Below are 21171 nucleotides of genomic sequence, written 5' to 3'. Positions count from 1 at the left end.
GTTTCTGAATTACAATCAAAGCAATTAAGGCTATAAGCCTATTAGTGCAACATTTCAATTAATTGTGTATGTACATCTACAAAGACAGGCAGGGAGGGTGACTTGGTTGGTGAGGGTAGCTAAAGAGAGGTATGAACAGCAGTTAGCTAATGAAGCCAAAAAGAATCCGAAGAAGTTCTTTTGATATGTAGCCAGCAAAAGAAAGAATGATTATGGAAAGATGACATTGATTGGAGAAAATGGTATAAAGACAGATGTTACGGAATGTGTGGTGAAGATACTTAAAGAGCAGTTCATAAAGGTGTGTCAATCGTGTGAATGTGACGTCATGGAGAGATTGAGAGCAGTTGATGATGGGGAGGAGAGACTGACTGTAAGTGAGCAAGAGGTGTATGGGGAGTTGAGTAAACTAGATGTTAATAAGGCTGTGGGACTTGATAATATATCACCATATATTCTGAAGGAATGTGCAAGGGAGTTGACACCTGCCTTGACATATTTTTTTAATAAAAGTCCTGCACTCGGTCAAGTTCCTAAGGAGTGGAAGGACGGCAAGATTGTGCCACTTTATACAGGAGGTGATCGAACTCAAGCATCAAACTATAGGCCTATCTGTGTGTCAGGTGTCGTGGTTAAGTTGTTGGAGAAACTTGGGAACTAGGATCCAGAGTTGGGTTGACAACAATGGTATTATCTTTGATGGACAGCATGTATTTGCTAAAGGGAGGTTATGTTTTAGTAATCTACTTACTTATTACAATAAAGCGACTGCTTCCTTGGACAGAGGAGAAGGATACATAGTAATATACTTGGATTACACAAAGGCTTTTGATAAAGTACCTCATGATAAATCGACAGTCAAACTAGAGCAGATGGGGTTGGATATTAGATTAGTGCATTGGATTGGAGACTGGCTATCTGATAGGTATCAACAAGTTGTGTATGGGGGAGCGATATCCAGCAAAAGGAAAGTCACTAGTGGAGTGCCTCAGGGGTCTGTTTTAGGGGCATTACTGCTTAACTTGTATATTAATGATATTGGTGAAGATTTGGATGGAGATATTAAGTTGCTTGCAGATGATGCAAAGATGGGACAAACAATAAAGAGTAGTGAAGATGTTGTGGCCTTTCAAGAAGACTTGAATAAATTGAGTGATTGGGCACGGAAATGGGCATGTGAGTTCAATGTTGCAAAATGTAAGGTTTTAAAATTTGGAAAACAAAGATGAGATGCAGAATTTATGCTTGGTGAGGATATATTGTTGGAGGTGGAGGATATAAGAGAACTGGGGGTGATAGTGGATAAGGATCTGAAATGTAGGGGACACATAGCCAAAATTGTTAAGACAACACAAAGGCTTCTGGGAATGATGTGGAGGACACTGATGTGTAGAAGTAAGGAGATTCTTATTCCATTGTATAAGGCTTTGATTAGGCCATATGGACTATTGTGCCCAGATTTGGTCACCTGGTTTTCAGAAGGATGAAGAGATGTTGGAAAGGGTCTAAAGGCAACTGACTATGGTAGTTTCTGACCTCTGGAATGTTGAGTATGAGGAAAGACTGAGAAGATGTAATTTGCAGAGTCTAGTGGACAGGAGGAGGGGGGGGGGATATGATAGAGACCTACAAGTTGGTAACAGGTTGTTATAGGATCAATGCTGGAGAAGTTCTACAGGAAACAGTGGGAGATTGGGAGAGAATCAGAGGTCATCCTGGAAACTGTACAAAGAGGGTGTGAGTGAGTAGGGGAGTGAGAGGCAGGTTTTTTTTGTGCAGAGTTGTAAATGATTGGAATGCCTTGCCTGAGAGTGTGGTGTCTGCAAGGAGTTTGAGTGTGTTCAAGACACGATATGATGAACTGTGTGTGTGATAAAAGGACCTCCAAGATGAGTCTTTGACTCCATGAGATCTTGGGGTAATAATAATAATAATAATAATAATAATAATAATAATGTGTTCTTCTGATTGGCTTGCCTTTGGGATGAAAAACCCAAAGTTTCCAGGAGGAAACCTTGTGTCAGTTTCACATGGGACCAACCAACTATATCACCTACGGAAAGCTCTTATAAAGGCATCCTAAACAGTATTCAAAACAAAGGTATTTTCAACAAAAGGCTATTATAAATAGGTGCAGAGTGCCACAGTGGGATTTTAACCTGTTAGTTCCAAAACAGACATACTACTGTTTTTGGAAATCTTTAGATGGTACATGATGTTCATAATCAAATGTGTGACTATCACTCCACTCAGTCGAGGTCTGAAGTGGCTTGCAAAAACATCATGCTTGGTCTCTATAATGAGTTTGCAGATTCTCCAACCAATGGTATCACTATTTTGCTAAAACTTAAGAGTGGAATTTCATAAATGAGTTACTAGATAAAAATGAACAGAATTAGCTCTAAACCAACTATTTTTGTATTAAGCCATTATTAATATATATATATATATGAATCATTAACTGATTATTAATCCTCATGATTAATTCATTATATAATGCACTACACCATATAAAAGTTATTTTATTACAATTACAAAGGAGTACGAAAGTGTTAAGCACTAGTATAGGAACAAAATTTCAACCCAGAATTATGATCTGTCATTTATAACATATCTTGAAGTCAATTTAAAAAAACAATTGCATAAAGTAAAAAGCCATCGCATTCATAAATTTCAAAGCCTACAGTACACAAGCTTGACCAGGAGGACTGTGTAAATACTAGTTTATCCATCAGTTATTCCTCTAATAAGCCATAGACAATGCCCTCAGCAGAACCAATAGTTTCACCATTACACCCATACAATACAAAAATTAGAAATCATAAAAAATGTTAAGCATGACATTATTATTACGGGCAACTCCAAGGAGTCCTTAGACTCATCGAGGGATGCCCTAAACAACTACTCAACATTCACACAGTATCTATCATACTTCGCCCTGAACTCATTCACAGGCATGGCACCCACAACAGACTCTGGCAGCTTATTCCACTCATTCACCACTCTCCAAGTAAAAAACCTAGCTCTAACACCGTTGCTAACTACACTCTTGCCCAGTTTCCATGGATGGACCTTAGTCCTCCCACCACTAGTCCTGTTCTCAAAAATATCCTCTGAATTAATCTTATAGAAACCCTTTCAATAATTTGAATGTCTCAATCATATCACCCCTTTTCCACCTATCAACCAATTTCTGCAACCCACAAATCTTCAACCTGTTTACATAAGGTTCATTCCATAGATCTGCTATCATCTTGGTCACTCGCCTCTCAATCCTCTCCACCTCCTCCCAATCAAGAAGAAACCCTAGCACCCATATCTGGACACAGTAGTCTAGATGGGATCTTATCAAGGCTCGATACCGATGAACAATAACTTGCTTGTCTCTGCTCGTCGAAATATTCTTCAGTAACCAAGTGATTTGATGAGCTGATTTAGCCACTTTTGCAATGTGCCCCATAAACTTCAACTCCCTATCCACCAACACTCCCAAATCCCTGGCCTCGGCAATCTCATGGAGTACAGTTCCACCAATGTGGTATACTGCTGCTAATCTTTTCATCCCCAAAATGCATAACTATACATCTAGCCACATTGAATTGCTGACCTCCATTCTCCTTAGCCCAGTCCTCCAAACTATCCAAATCAGTCTGCAAAATTTTGACATCATGTGCATTCACTATTGCTCTACCCAACTTTGCATCATCAGCAAATAAATGAACAGTTCCTCTCAAATCCTTTTCTATATCGTTAATGAACAACTAAATAGTAGTAGTCCAAGAACAGAACCCTGTAGCACACCACTATCTACTATCAACCTTTCACTATAGCTAATATTCATTTAGATGTGGGCAACATTCTTACATATGCCAAGCCTTCTGAAGTCAATATTACTAAAACAGCAGCTCTTAAAAATTTATATACCATAAAAAAACTACACCAGGAATATGAATCTTCTTCCAAAATATCATATTACCTGCCAGATCATAGATGATAACATACAAGTACACAAATTAATAGAAGTTACCATCACTAGATATATGAGATTTCCAAAACTCATAAATCCAATACCTCTCCTAATTTTCATCAGGTAATGGATAATATTGCCAGTCACACTTATAAGCCTGTTACATAGTTAGCTTAATTACTATCGCTCCTCTCCTAATGGACAATATCCCCTCCAATCTGAAACTAGTTTAGAAAATCACATTCTCAAAAATTCAGACATCATGGAAAGTCCTTATAAATCCCACTAATCCCTAGGCATTTTCGAATTGTTTAACTGATCCAACCAGCCATGGTGGATCAAATACATCAAGCTTTGAATCCATGTTATTTAATGGTGTCTCAAGTGGTATTTCAATGATACACTTCGTATTCATATTTCAAATGATAGTTAAACATATCATGACCAGTAAGGTTAAATTCTATATTCATCCTATTTGTTTCACATGGAGAAGAAAAATTTACGAAATATTAGACCATATCTAATTTTTTGTACGTCCAGAGTAGTTGTTTTTCTCTCTCTCCATACACTTTGTCCAAGGGCCATTTTCTACACTGAAAACCCTTAGCAATTAGTCCTCAACAAAGATACACAATCTGATTGCACTAAATTTATGATATGTTTGCTATTTGACCTCATGAACCAAGTATGCTATTTTTAGTGCATTCAAACAGCGTATCCAAAATATACTTTCTTACAGAAAAAGAACTGTATAGCTGTTTGCCTTCCTAGACAATTTAGTTAAACACCTGCAAATAGTTCCCTATTATTTCTAAGTTGAAAGAAAGCCCACCTCCCACAGCTACACAAACATCAAACTCAATAATATGAGTACCCTTAAAATGCATTAACAGAAACATTTTCATTATAATAAAATTATGAAGCCAACTACTGTGTGAAAGTAATAACTTCAATTTCGTATGAATGAAAATAACTATGTGACATTTCAACTTTCATATCAAGGTCATTCTCTGGAGTACGCACGCACGCACGCACACGCACACACACACACACACAAGTTACATTATAATACTCACAGTATGCTAAAGTAACACTAATTTGGTCAACTATTAATACTGTCTGTCTGGCTAGAGATTACTAATAAATAAGTTAAAACCAAAACAGTACTGATGGTTGCCAATATATGAAATAAGAACTGAAATTATTGCTTAGTCCTGAAGCAAGAGTTTGCTGGAAAACTTGAAACAGTTACATGGGCTAAATGTGTGCCATCCATATTGAGAATTTTTACCACCAATAATGTTTAGATTAGGATGGTTGATCAAAATTTCACAGGTTTCCTTAAATTTACATTCATACAATGATGCAAGAAACAGGTTCCTTTCCAATCAGTTTGGCATAGAGTGTTACGAGCATGATTTGAGAGGTCTGATTTACATCATCATCAACAAATTCCTGACATGTACCCTCAAAGGGTCTACAGGATATTATGATGGCACTAAATGAAAACCTTACATTGTTACCAACTTCCTATCAACAATTTCCTCCAAATCAATCTGTTGCCTGTCAAGACTCCAACATTATCATATCTTATATTTCTGTCCTCTAAGGTAATTTTTACTGTATCAATCCATCTATATCTTGGTCTTCCTCTGGATCTTTTTCCTGACAACCTGGCAGAGAGCACTTGTTTTGCTAATCTTTCCTCTCACATTCTGTTTAATCCTGCAGAGGTCATGGTCGAACTGACATTAGAGTTCACGGTATCTCTCAAATACAATTTACTACCGAATATCACTTTCGTATTTGACTCTATCATTCTCATCATTGGACTCGAGTAACATTTGCTGAATCTCTTCAACATCTGATGGATTATCCAATCGATATATTTATCCAGCCATTTTCAACAGTAAATTTTTAAAAAAAAAAAAAAAAAAGAGAACTAAACCAATACTATACTAACACTGGAATTTGCGGTATCTCTCAGATACAATTTACTATCAAATATCACAAACCTTTACATAACACATGTTAAACTAAATGGCATAAACAGCGCAGAATATCACTCATAATATATGTATGCACAGCTAGTCATGACCTTCAAGCTATAATTGGATATGTAAGAATATTTATATTAAAACAATTTGTTTGCATCTGTCAGATCAGCTGCGACCTCTGCAGGGTTAAGTGACCATACCACTTGAGATTACCTGTGCTAACACATTCCTGGATGCTAACAATGTCCAGTTCTTTCCTAATATCCTCGTTTTTAATATGATATTGCCATTGATGCCATCTGTTCATGCCCCTAATCTTTCTCAGGACTCTCATATCTCTGGTCTCTAGTCTTTGGTCAAGTGTTTGATTTCTAATCCAGCTCTCAGATCCATAAGTTAAAATTGGCTTGAATATTGTCTTGTATACAGCTAATTCTGTTTTGACTAATTTCTCTCTTATTCCATATAAATTTATTCAGTTGACTTCCTCCCATACCAGTTTGGTTGATTCTGTTGTCTATTTCCATATTTAATTTACCATCTTCATTAAAAATTGTGCCTAATTAGCTGATGAACTAGTACCGTCAATATCATATGATATAGGTTATCCATTCACAATGCAGTTGATATTTTCAATGCTTCTGCCTATTTTCATTGTCTTTGTCTTGTTATTGCTAATTTTCATACCAAATTTATTGTAAAAGTAAATTTGGTATGAAAGTTATTCAATTTAATCAAGGAATCTTGCAGACTTGTACTGGATTTATTTAACAGTATAACATCATCTGCATAAAGTAAAGATTTGAGATTAACATCTCCAATTTTGATGTTGTTGTTGAGTTTGTTGAAGAGCTTCTAGATATGACCGTGGGCCTGTAGAATTGCTTTGGCAATCTGTTGAACTTTGATGGAGCAGACTTTTCTATAGGGTTATTGTCAATTTTCTGTAGAGCAGCAGCAATTGTGGACAAGAATAGATATGGACAGGTGTTAGTTCGACTCTTGGACAGTTCTTGCATATTTCATAGCTTTCTAGTACTATCTGGATGGATTTTCATGCCTTTAAAATGTTACATCCTTAGTCTGGTGATAATTATGGTTATTTCTCTATTTTCATTAATTTCGGTGATTTCATTTTTCTTCTTGATAGTTTTTTCTTTACCAATGTTATTTTTTTTTGTGACAGAATAAGCATCAGTTAGTGATAGTGGGTGTAATTTTTGAGGTAAGTATCTTGCTTTTTTGGCTAGTCTGTCTGCTCTCTCTTTGCTTTCAATATTTACATGGGCTGGTATCCATTGCAGTGTACAGTTCTTATTTTTCAAATTTAAGTTGTTCATGAATTTCCTGTGTGAGTTTTGTTTTTCCATTTTTTAATGCCTCAAGTGCATATTTTGAGTTACTGTAAATGGTTATTGTTGTGTAATGTTTATTACTGAATTAGAAAGACAGAACTTGAGAGCTGCTGCTGCTGTGAAGAAACTGTTCTAATTTTGATATCAGGTTTAATACTGCTTTTCTTCATAATGCGATCCATATAGATCAGAGTTTCCCAAACTGTGTTCCGTGGAAAGTGAATAAGTGTTCTGTAAAAAATATAAACATTAATATGAGCTTGGAATGGTTTTAAATGCTGCGACAAATTCAAACATATTTGAAAATCAGGGCGCTCCTCACTTTGCATGTGGATTGTGCTATTAAGGGCAGCACACGCTGGCCTTGACTCAGTCACCCACGGTTGTCGATACCTCTGAGCGCAAGTGAAGTACGGAGGTATCTATTCAAGGAAACGTGTGGTCACAAGCAAGATCAATGTGACGCCCTGTAGCCCAGTATGCCTGTAGTGCTCGCTGTCACATTTTTGCGATGCGATACAGCCTGCTTCAGCGATAGTATGTGCTTAGCTTTACATTGAATACAAGACTGATGATACTCGACTCTAACCAAGGTGTTCCGTTAAAATTTCAGGATTTGTGAAGTGTTCCGTCATAGGAAAAGTTTGGGAAACGCTGATATAGATAATGAATAACAGAGGGGATATGTACATCCTTGTCTGACACCAGATTTAATATCAAACCAGCTTCCTGTACTTCCTTCAATTCTAACTGCTGAGCACTACCTTAGTCTTTATTTGACTTACAACTCAAATAAAGACTAAATATTGCTTGATATAATGCCCTAATGACACCATATAACTGTACAGTGTCAATGGGGAATTTTCTCTTGGTACCTTGTCATACACCTTTTGCAGGTCTACAAAACTTAAATACAGATCTTTGTTATATTCCCATGATTTCTCAACTATGTTGTCATAAAGTGAAAATCTGATCCTGACGGCCTCTATTTGGCCTGAATCCAGCTACAATCCTTCTCAATCGTTTCTCAAGTATACTTACATAAATCCTACCAGGAACACTCAGTAGAGAAATACCTCTGTAATTCTCACATTCAGTTTTATTTCCCTTTTTATATATGGGTACTATGAAATCTCTACTCCAATCATCTGGAATTTGTCCCTCTGTCCAGTACTTCTGAACTATGCAGTGCAGCCACTGTAAGATTTTCATACAGTGGTGAGCTATGGAAATTTTAACAAGGGCTCGCATCGTTGAGCAAAAAAAAGTCGTATTTCACATAAAAACTTTTATTAATATAGCTTGTGTACAAATGCCAATCAAAAAAGTATGAGGGGACAATCAACTTGTAAAGGCTATCATTTTTAAACAAATATTTCATAATCTAAACATGAAATATTTGCACACAATCATCTGTGTTAATTTATCTTACATAAGAAAAACATTATTTAACTATCAAAATATAATAAGAATAAAATCTTTAATAATCGCACATATGCAATAGTCTGCATTTTTCATAAACGAAATAAACTTCTTTTGTTTGCAATAGAAGTTTTTATGACAAACAATCTATAAAGAATAAATAAATATTATCTAAACACAATAATATTGAAGTATGTTATATTTCTCTTTTGTTTTTATACTTCAAGTAATAATCAATGATGCATTATTTTATAGTCCTATTTATTTATATGCAATTACCAAAAGTGAATTCTTATTTGTAAAGTGGTGGTAACAGTAACTATAATATTTTATTTAATAAAATCACTTTGTTAGGTTACCGTATGAGTTTGTCACTTAATATATTTAAAAAAATTATGTTTTGTTTTTTTTTTTGAAAAAATAAAAAAAGTAAACAAGAAGAACAAGGGGCTCGCAAATTTGAGAAAAATTTAACAAAGGGCTCTGGCGAGCCCCGCATAGCTCACCACTGCTTTTATACCTCCATACTTGAGCATTTCTGGTCAAATATCATCGACTCCAGTTGCCTTTGCACATTTCAGGCTTTTGATGGCTTTTTCTACTTTAAGAATTTATATGTATTCCTGATTACATATCTGTTGAGTGTTTTTTACCACTGTGCTGTCACTGCTTGTTTCATTTAGTAATTTTTCAGAGTAATTGATCCATACATCAAGGATATCTTTATCTCCAGTTTTCATGTTACCTTTATTCTCTAATTCCTTCTACAGCACTCTTCCCTCCATTTCTGAGCTTTTTCAACAGCCTCCAGAATATTTTACCACCTTCTTGATATTTATTTTCTATGTTCTTACCAAAGTCTTCCCATGACTTTTGTTTAGCTAGTTTTACACAGTGTTTAGCTTTCTTACATTTGTCTCTGTATTCTCTAAGCGCACAAGCTGACTTACCAAAGTTGTTAAATTTGATGTATCGTTTATATTCTTTTTTCCAGATTGGAATCATGCATCCTGTTTCACCAATTAAGGTAAGTTGCAAGTGCACTGGATATGATATACCATAGGGTGCAGGGAGTGGGGAAAGAAAGATTTTAAATATGTGAATTGCATTAAAGTAAACTGAATATGTTTTTCAGTTATGTAGGGGTTTAAAGGTAGCGCTCTCTTTCTTTTGGTATCCTTTTAACATATGGAATGGCTATAGTTTTACTTCAATCTATTTTATTTCCATTTTTAAGCATAGTTTTGTGAAGAATTTTATGGATGGTATTTTTGCTATAACATTGCTAATAATTCTTGCTTAACAGCTTGCTCATTAGAGCAAATTGTTAATGCTCTGTTTCTGAGAGTGTTAATGACTTCAAGTTGTTGTGAAAGGTGATGGTAACAGTTTGAATATATGTATTGGCAGTATATGTGCAATTGCAGTAGACAGTAAAGGATAGACTGTCTGAGGGAAAACATGACAAATGTATCCACAAATGGAAATGAATTTTGGTTTTCAATTTCAATGGTAAATTGTATGATTTCATGTTGTTTCTTAAAGTTGCTGAGGAAGCCATTTCAAATTTAGTTACCATGTGGCCAGATAATGAAAGGATTAAGAGAAACTATTAATAGATTGCTCATTATAAAGGACTGTCATGATACTGATCTTTATGATTGTGTTACACAATTTTTTAATCAACTGTTTTAACCCTATAACTGCTATAGATAACATACTAGGTTCACTCTTCATCTTCCCCCCAACATACATGATGATCTCATTCTTTATATCTGAAGTACTTATGAAAAGTCAGCTAAAGTGCTAAATGAATGCAACTTTCTAATGCAAACTAACAACCCTTATGCATTTTTCTGAGACAAACTATGCACTGATAAATACAGAAGCACATGGTGCATGAATATAGTCAGAATTAGAGTCATAAATGGTTCTATAAGCAAAAACAGAAAAATGGTTAACTGGTTAACATCCACTAAGCTCATAAGAAATAAACTGCTCATTAGCAAACACAGCTCTGCTAGACCAGTGCTTCTCAAAGTGTGGTATGTGGACCGCCGGGGATCCACGAAAGGTCTTCAGGGAGTCCATGGCAATTTTTGGCTATGCATCATTAAGGCATGGAATAAAATTTAAATTTGAGATAGTAAAACGTTCCTATTGTATCACTGAATAAGGTACAGAGACATCTGCAGGCTGTGTAATATGTTTCTCAACAAACAGTGCTTTAATTGTGCACTAACTAATTAATCGCATGATCCCTCCCACATAAAATGCATAATAATTTATGCTGTGTAGTAAACAATCAAAACCACATGGTGCACCGGCAACATATGGTTTTGTTTGAGTGAACGTGTTAAAACTAAGAAATATATAGTGAATGTGTTTCAGATATTATATAAGGAATTCGGCATTTCAACTGAACTGTCAGCTTGCCTTTGTCAATTAGTAGCACGATCTTTTGATAATACCGCACCAATCATATGAACGTCTTCATAGCTGCTTTATCTCTACTGGCCTACCATTGCTGTCTGTTTCGAGTTCTGCTTTCACTAGCCATTTGTTGAAGGACTATTCGTTAAATACGGTGATTTTTTTTAGCTTTCAAATTCTTAAGTATGGATCACTGGTTAAAGACTGGATTTTTAAAATGCGCAAAAGAGAGGAACATAGTAGATACAATTAGCTGTCAGCAACAAGAAAATGTTGATATTGTATCTGGATCAAGTGAAATTCATAAGTGTGTGTCGTCTGACATCTCTAAAGAACCAACTAGGAAGAAGATGAGAAAACTTCATAAGTACGATATAAATTACTTGAAATGTGGATTTTCACGAACAGGAAATGAAGAGGAACCTATTCCATTATGTGTAATTTGTGGTGAAACTTTAAAAAATGAAAGCATGAAACCATGTAATTTAAATCGCCATTTTGAATCGAAACATAACGAATGCAAGGACAAACCTGTCGAATTTTTTCAAAATAAACTAAAAAATTTAAAAGAATCTCAAAAAGTGATGTCGATCGTGTCAGGAGGTGAAAACATGAAGGCTTTAGAAGCTTCATATCGCGTGTCACTATTAATAGCAAAAAGTGGTGCAGCAGAAACAATTGGTAAAACTTTGATCAAGCCTGCAGCAAAAATAATAGCGAAAATTATGATCGGAGATAATGCAAAAAGATCTTTTGACCGGATTTGCCTTTCAAAAAAATAGTACAGTTCATCGAAGAATCACTGAAATGGCTGAAAATATAAAACAAACATTGTTATCCCATATATGTAAGAGTCATTATTATGCATTGCAGGTAGATAAATCCATCGACATTACAAATCTTCTAGTGTTCGTTAGGTACGAAAAAAAAAAAAAAAATTCATGACGACCTTTTATATTGCCAACCCTTGCCAGAACATACAACAGCAAAAGAAATATTCAACAGTATAAATACCTTTATGCACCAAAACAAGCTTGATTGGAAAAGTTATGTTGGAATAAGCACGGACGGAGTGAAATCCATGGTCGGATCTAAAAAAGGGCTTGTTTCAAGGATTCAAGCTGTTGCACCAAATGCAAAGTCAACACACTGCTGCATACACAGGGAGGCTTTGGCTACACATATGATGTCTACAGACCTAAGAAAAGTTCTTGATGAAGCTGTAAAAATCATAAATTATATTAAAGGCCGTCCTCTAAATGCCGGACTTTTCTCTCAACTTTGCAAAGAAATGGGAAGCAACTATACACAACTTCTTTTCCATAATGATGCTCGTTGGCTTTCTCGTGGAAAAGTCCTTACTTGTTTATATGAACTTCAGAATGAACTATAAGTTTTTCTTGATGAAAAGTTTGAATTGAAAAAGCATTTACATAATTGGAAATCATCATCATCATCAAATTTCTGCCATGCACCCTCAAGGGGTGTTCAGGATATGATAGTACTACATGAAAAAATTACATTATTACTAACTTCCTATCCACAATTTTCCTCCAAATCAGTCCGTTACTTGTCGAGACTCCAACATTATCAGATCTTATATTTCTATCATCTAAGGAACTTTGTACCGTATCAATCCATCTAAATTTTGGTCTTCCTGTGGGTCGTTTTCCTGCCAACCAGGCAGAGAACACTTGTTTTGCTAATCTTTCCTCTCCCATTCTATTTAAGTGACCATACCACCTGAGATTAGCTCTGCTAACGCATTCCTGGATGCTGACAATGTCAAATTCTTTCCTAATATCCTCGTTTTTAATATGATATTGCCATTGGTGCCATCTGTTCATGGCTCTAATCTTTCTCAGGACTCTCATATCTGCAGTCTCTGGTCTTTGGTCAAGTGTTTTACTTCTGACCCAGCTCTCAGATCCATAAGTTAAAACTGGTTTGAACACTGTCTTGTATACAGCTAATTTAGTGTTCCAAACTAATGTCTCTCTTATTCCATATGAATTTATTCAATTGGCTTCCCACCATACCAGCTTTGCTGATTCTGTTGTCTATTTCTATATTTAATTTACCATCTTCACTAAAAATCATGCCCAAGTAGCTGAGATGTTTTACTTGTTCCACAGGTTCTCCATTCACAACACAGCTGACATTTTCAATGATTCTGCCTATTTATATTGTCTTTGTCTTTTTATTGCTGATCTTCATACCATATCTATTATAACAGTTATTCAATTTAGTAAGAGAATCTTGCAGACTTGTAGTGGATTTATTTAGAAGTATAACATCATCCGCATAAAGCAAAGAGCTGACATTAACATCTCCAATTTTGATATCATGTTTAATATCACTTTCCTTCATAATGTGATCCATATAGATAATGAATAACAGAGGGGATAATGTACATCCTTGCCTCACACCAGATTTAACATTAAACCATCTTCCTGTACTTCCTTCAATTCTAACTGCTGACTTACAACTCAAATAAAGACTAAATATTGCTTGATATAATGATCCGCTGATACCATACAACTGTAGCGTTTTGAATAGCTTCTCTCTTGGGGCCTTGTCATATGCGTTTTCCAGAACTACAAAACTTAAATACAGATCTTTGTTATATTCCCATGCTTTCTCGACTATTTGTCGTAGTCATAATTGGAAATGGCTCAGTCAATTAGCATACCTGGCAGATATATTTACAGTATTAAATAGTCTTAATTTATCTTTACAAGGCAAGGAAATTTCTATATTTTATGTCCAAGATATAAAGTGAATGCCACATTGGCAAAAATAAAATTATGGCAAAAGCGGGTTGGTAATGGAGAATTTGATGCGTTTCCATCGCTTCATGAATTGCTCGCAAGTTCAAATGAACAAATTGATGATGATCTGAAAATTACTATCATGCTGCATTTAAAAAAAAAAGCTTACAAATGCATCTAGAAAAATATTTCCTTGAATTAGACATTAATATTGAGTGGATAAGATACCCTTCCAATAAAAACAAATTTATGCCAAAGGGTCTATCGTCAATAGAAGAAGAACAACTTTTAGAACTAGCTTCTGATGGTTTCCTAAAAAATAAATACAGCGAGAATACATTATCATCATTTTGGCTACAAATGCAGAATGAATTTACTGAATTAACAGATAAAGCTCTAAGGTTCATTTTTCTATTTCCAAGCTCATATCTGTGCAGAAGTTGGATTTTCGGCCCTTGTAGATATTAAGATGAAGAAGAGGAATCGCATTATAGATGTCGAACCGCATCTGAGATTGAAATTAACAACTATAGAGCCAAATTTTGCTGAAATTTTATCTCACCATAAGCAATTTCACTCCTCTCATTGATGATAAATTATTTCAAGTAAGTAAAACTTTATAGTATCTTTATAAAGTTTGTTCTATTAAAAATAAATCATATTTTTTGTTTACATGAACATATAAATTTGAATAAAATAGATATTTAATTTTTTAATATTTTAAATTAATTTATTAATTTAAATTAATTTATTAATTTAAATTAATTTATTAATTTAAATTAATTTATTCCTTTTAATTAATTAATTTATTTTTTTAATTAATTAATTAGGGGGTACTTGGTAATAATGAAAATTTAAGAAGGGGTCCGCAGATATCTGAAGTTTGAGAAATACTGTGCTAGACGATGGTTTGGACATCTTTTTAATATAGGATCAGATGGGAAAAAAAGACAACAAAAGCCATTACAAATAAGAATGTAGTTATATTAAGCATTTTTACAAATATTTATGCAGCTGAATGCATAAATATAACATATGCATATATTTATGCATTCAGCTGCATAAATATTTATACAGATGAATGCATTAATAACATAAATAAAAGCTATTTATGCAATAAAGCACTATTGATTTCAACACAGTTAAGATCAATAGTGCTTTGATCAAGGAAAACTATACGTTTGAAACAGCCTTTAGATTAGCATAGACTGCTATCTTTGACCCAGATGATACTTGCTAGGGCTTCAGTTTTTGCTTTCTTATCAAGTTTGAATTGTTTTTGCTATTACTTGGTTGCAGTATAGTTTCTTCTCAAGTGCATTTGTGCTTTAAGGATGCTAGTTTGAACCCAGCCTAATATTAGCAGAATTAATAAATTCATAGTTTATTTTGTTCTTATGGTATTGAATACATGCCACTGAAAAACTAATATAAATAATAAACAAAATTAAGGTCTTGCTATGTGTTCTCAGTTTCTCTTTAATTCATAATATAATCTCACTTATTTTTGTTGCAGTGGCCCTAGTTTAACATTCTAACTTTAAAATTGGCTGACAAATATTTTATGAATAAGCAAGCACTTATGAATGAGGATTGGTTGAAATTATGGATGAAGTTACAAACTATAAAGACAGTATATTATATCTACTAATTGTGTTTGTTCTTTTGGATGGTTTGCGTGATTTGTGAAATGAAAAACTCAAGTTTACAGAAAAACAAACACACTGCCACCTCTGTATGAAATCTATTAAATCTATTAAAACAATTCAACTGTACAGCCAGTACAAAAGTTTCTTCGCATTATGAAGTAGTAAAAACTCAAGTATTTTCCAAGGAATAAATAAAAAACATACATTTGACTTCTGCCATGGAGACCATATGTTTGTTAACAAAAATTACATTTCATTCACCTAATATAAAAACCTCACAAGTTTCATAAGTCAGTGGATTTACATCATCAGGGATATAAGACATATATATATATATAAAAACTAGAAAAAATGATTACATTTCTCATTAATTAACATGTGATCTCCATAGCAGATCAAATGAACACATACTAAACCACACAAATATTAGATGCAAAAAGTACTATTCAAATATATAAATGGACACTTACTTCATAAAATTCATATTCTTCAACATCAAAGTCATCAAAATTAAAAAATCCATGAGAAAGAGCCTATAATAAAAAAAAAAGGAATTAAATAATAGTTTTATGCAGAAATAATCATTATAAGTAATCCAAATTTTGCATAGTGATAATTTATCTGATTAATAATGTATTAGGATAAAAAGAATAAATGGTATCAATGTAATCCTTGGAAAAGATTAAGTAATTTTTTTATGCACATTTATATTTTACATTTTTTAATTTACATTTTAACTTAGGTCTCAACTCTCGAAAAGTCCCAAAGGATTGGCAGAGCAAAATAGTTCTGTTGCACGAAGGAGGCTCTGCTCCAAGACTTAAGCAGCAAATTATGGACCAATCAGTATTTTGGGAACAGTTGTCAAGGTATTGGGAAAGGTGGTCAAAGACAAATTCTGCACCAGGTGGATAAGAATGAGGAGGGAGGGAGTCATAGCTTTGTGAAGGTTAGGTCGTCCCATAGTAATTTAGTCATTTTTTAATCATAGAGTTGAGTTGATAAAGGGAATGGCTATACAATAATACTGCTATATTTTGTAAAGGCATCTGATAGGATATCACATGTGGCTGAATATAAAGATGGATAATAATAGTCTTATAAAGAGGGATAATAACCTCCCTATCTTTATTTGTCAACGTGTTCTTCAACATCCAAGTAATCCTTTGAGCTATTTTGCCAACTCTTGCAATATGTCCTCTGAATTTCAAATCTTTATTCACCATCATCCATAGATCCCTAGTCTCAACAATTTCCAGTGAACTAGTACCATCAATATGATATGAAGCATGTAATATTTTGATCCCAAAGTAAATTACCTTACATTTTACAACAATTAAATTGATGACCATTGTCCTTTGCTCACACTGCCAATTTATTTCAATCATCCTGTAAGAAATCTACATCATTTTTTATCAGCTGCTGCCCTCAATAATTTGCATCATTAGTGAACAATTAAATATCCCTCTTCAAATCTTCCACTATATATTAATATACAAATTAATGAGTAGTGGTCCTAATGCAAAGCCCTAGGCGCCCACTAGTGCCCCAGGGCTCTGCACAGCCATTTCCTTTATTCAATTCTGCTGGCACCTTATTATTATATGTGAATAAATTACTGAGGCAGGATCTACCTTTTACAAAGCAATGCTGCCCTCTATCATGTTCCTATATACCGATTCCTGAATTTTACTTTTACCCAACTTTTCCAATAGTTTAACCACCACTTCAGAGATATTAATTGGTCTGCAATTTGCTACTTCTGTCTTGGAGCTATTTTTATGTAATGGAAATATCTTACCCTCTTTCCACTCTCCTGGAACCACCTTGCCAGAGCTGAGACTTAGATTAAACAACTTCATTAGAGGCACTGTCCGCACGGTTAGCCTAGTGGCTTTCTGCTTCGCAACCATATGCCTGGGGAAGGAGTGTCCTAGGTTCGATTCCCGTCCACGACGTGAGGAGCTTAAGGATCTTCCTCAGCCATAGCCAAGTTAGCCGGTCTTGGGCGTGGACAGTAGGGTTTTTTCCGCCAGTTTATCTGGGGTTTTTCATCCCGTAAGCAGGCAAACCGGCCCCGTGAACACACAGGTTACAGTCATAAATACTTACGGCAAGGAAGGCAACGGGAAACCACCTTGCTCATAATCATCTCCCTAGTATGGTAGCATATAGCTATATGCTACCATATACCATATAGCTACCCCCCCCCCGGCCGTATGGCAGAAGGGAATAGATAGATAGATTAGAGGCACTGCCAGATCACTTGCACATTCTTGTAGCATACAAGCAGACATACTGTCCAGGCCCACTGTCGTCTTCACGTTGATATTTTTCAATATACTGAGTACCTCCACTTCATCTATCTCAATGCTCACATCAGTCTCTGTCATCTCAGTAAATGCAAAGTCACTCACTGTCTGGATGATATGTCCTCGAAAAGTGATCACTTAGGAACTGAACTATTTCTTCTGCTCCTGTTACTTTCCTACCACTGAGAAAAGTAAAGCAATCATTCCATAATCATTATGTTTCTTACCTGCTATGTAGCAAAAACTCTTTCAGATTTACTTTGGCCTGCTTAGCTAATTTTCTCTTAAAATCTGATTTAGCTTTCCTTACCATACTGGTTACCCTTCTAGCTTGAGCTTTATACTGCTCATGCACATGCTGATCACCTTGTTGTTTATATTCCTTGTACAATGGTCCCATTTTTTGCAGCTCCTGTTTTATATTACTAGTCATCCACATAATTCCTACTTGGTTTATCCTCCTGACCCAGAGTATGAACTATGATACTGCCTTGCTCAAACAATCACTGACCACCTCCCATACACGAATAATATTCATTCTATGTAGTTTCTTATGCCATGACAATGCTTCAAATTGTCCCCTAAGCATTGTAGGTTCTGCATAAACCCTTTCTTGACTGAAATTTCTACATGATGAGCAACCTCCCAAGACAAGACTGCACGGTCACTTTCCCTGATTTGAGGCAGGGTTGCTACTGTAGTTATAGATAGCTCTTCTGATACTATAACCAGATCCAATACTTTCAAATCCCTGGTCCCCTCTATTACATGATGTCTCACGTAATTATCCATTAGTAACCATATAAACTCCATTTCCATTTTGCCATGGGCCCTTTCCTCCTTCCAGTCTATATCCCATGGTCTCCCATGATAATTGCTTGGTCTGCACTCATTGTGCTAATCTGCCAATGCAGGCTATTCACATCTTCTTCTGGAATCCCAGGTTTATAGCAGCAACCAAAAATATATTTTGTGCTATTGGCCTATATCTCACACCAACTGCCTCTAATGAACCTTTCCCTCGGATATACAATCTTCCTTAACTTCTATTTTTGTTGGTCAAAGTTCTTCAGCTATCATTAATAATAATACTCCTCCTGCACTATTTCTTCTTATCTTCTCTGAAAATACAATATCCGTTACATTCTATCCCTGTAACTACATCATTCTCTGACAACCAGTTCTCACTGATGCCAATAATTTTGGGCCAAGTCGAGCTGACCAATGCCAAAAACTCCTCTCCTTTATTTCTGATACTTCGGGCATTCATGTACATGCATTTCATACATCATAACCTGCCCATTGAGATTCGAAACCTAAGACACTACACACAGCTCTTCGCACTCATTCATATTTAACTATCCCAGAGATGGCTATTTCTGCACTCACGTTCATTTGTCCCAGGGGTGCGAGACATGTGCTTGATTGCTCCTACACCCCCCCCCCCGCATTAATATATCTAGTTTCACCAGTTTTGAAAAGTTTACATGCTTTCTAGTACAATGATGAAAATCTCCAGGAAATTGATGAAGAGAAGGATTTGGGGATTTTATCTGACCATACAAAAAGGTTACAAGACATATAGCATACAGCAAATCTCACCAATGTGTGGGTAAGAGGATAAAAGGAAATGAAAAATCTGTTTACATTTTTTTTGAACAACTGAAGGTAGTATTTTTTTTTGGATTTGGTTTGGTTTGGTTTATTTGGATTTTCACCTGAAGCAACTCTGGCTATGAGAGTTGCTGTAGGGTTTTTCATCCGCTTTGCAGGATGAAAAACCCTGAAAAACTCTGCCACCTCAATATGAGATATTCTTTGGGGAAGGCAGAATCGAGGAAGCTGTTCCAAAGAACAGAAGAAGACAGAATGAAAGAGGAGGCAATGAAGTTGGTTTGTTAAGTTTCAAGATGGATGTAAAAAGATGTTGGTTAGCAGCAGCTCTTGTTCTAATGATTTTGGAGGAAAGTGGAGGAATAATAGCCAATTCAGCAAAGCACTATCAATGAAAATATCTGAAGAAGAGGCACAAGGCTGAAACTAAACATCTGTGAGAAATGGATTGAAATAGAGATGTGAGACTGATCATTAATTAACCAGATTGCACTCTTCTGGATAAAATCGAGCAATCTTAGAGAGGATTTTGGTGCACTACCCAAATACAGGAGCAATATTCTATGGTTGGGCAGATCTGGGATTTGTATAGGAAACTCATGTTATATGCAATTTCGTTATCTGAATTTTTGCATATACATGGTTTCATTATTACAGCACATAAGGACTATTGCTGTTTCTTATCCAAACCACATGTGCCTTGTTTCCTGCTTCCACTTGCTGTTCAGTGGCTTTGTGTCCATTTTGCATCTTTACTGGTCTATACAATATTGTCTGTATCTGTAAAAAAACAAAACGAAAAAAACTTCTGCATCCTTTGAGTTAGATGTTCTGAAAAGAGAAAAAGCAAAGGAAACTAAGTGAAAAGAAGAATGAGAATAAAGACCAAATATCCCATTCTTCAGAGCTGAAATTGGAAGTTCTGAATCAGTTTCATAGAGATGAATGGAGCATTGACATTAAAAAGTGCCATGGGATTGAGTAATTGTGCAGAGATAACACTGACACAATTGCACAAGAGTGCTCCATCATCCACAAATCTCAGCATAACTAGAATAACAAAATCTCGATGTCATGCAATTGAGAAAATGGAAAGGATGCTGGCTATATGGATTGTGCATCAGAACATGCCTTTGTCTGAGGCAATCAAACTAGAAAAGGTGAAAGATTTGTATGAAGATCTGAAGACCTGAAAAGAAACCAACACCTTTTGCTGGAAGTTATGGGTGGTTCGACTTATGCATTCCATAATCTCAACATGACTGGGGAGGCAGATCATGTTGCCATTGACGAATGATAAAATTTTAATTTTCCTTCAAAGCAATGATTATCAAATGGAGGTTGCACACTGAGAGATTACAACTGAAAGGTGCAAGTCAGGAGACTAGCACTTTTCAACTGAGAGATACTTGAAAAAAGGAGCTTCATAACTTTCAGCCTCCAACGAGTCTTCAACTTCAGCATGCCGGCTAAAGAAGATATGATTATGATGTAGTAATCATAAAAATAAAGAACTACAGTTATTTGTTTTATACATGCCGAATATTTTATTTAATACACTTATGCCTTAATATGTATGAAAACTAGGTGCATTTTTGATTAAATTCATCTTGAAAGATTGGAATCTTGCTTGTTTGGGAACACAACATCT

General features: G+C 35.2%; 1 protein-coding gene across 2 annotated transcripts in view; it reads right to left on the bottom strand.

The window, feature by feature from the left end:
* The window catches only part of LOC150092575 (dual specificity protein phosphatase CDC14C-like), a 301512-nt gene that overhangs the window by 88375 nt on the left and 191966 nt on the right, over nucleotides 1–21171 (bottom strand). For both annotated transcript variants that reach the window (XM_090414344.1, XM_090414345.1), the window contains exon 7: nucleotides 16065–16127. In XM_090414344.1, coding sequence (XP_090270470.1) covers nucleotides 16065–16127 — 63 coding nt within the window. The remainder of the gene's footprint in view (nucleotides 1–16064; nucleotides 16128–21171) is intronic.

This window comes from Typopeltis vanoorti, chromosome 25, assembly GCF_054136105.1.
Source record: "Typopeltis vanoorti isolate ZY-2024b chromosome 25, IOZ_Tvanoo_1.0, whole genome shotgun sequence".
In the NCBI taxonomy this organism is placed as follows: Eukaryota; Metazoa; Arthropoda; class Arachnida; order Uropygi; family Thelyphonidae; genus Typopeltis; species Typopeltis vanoorti.
This window is presented reverse-complemented; position numbering and strand designations above follow the sequence as displayed.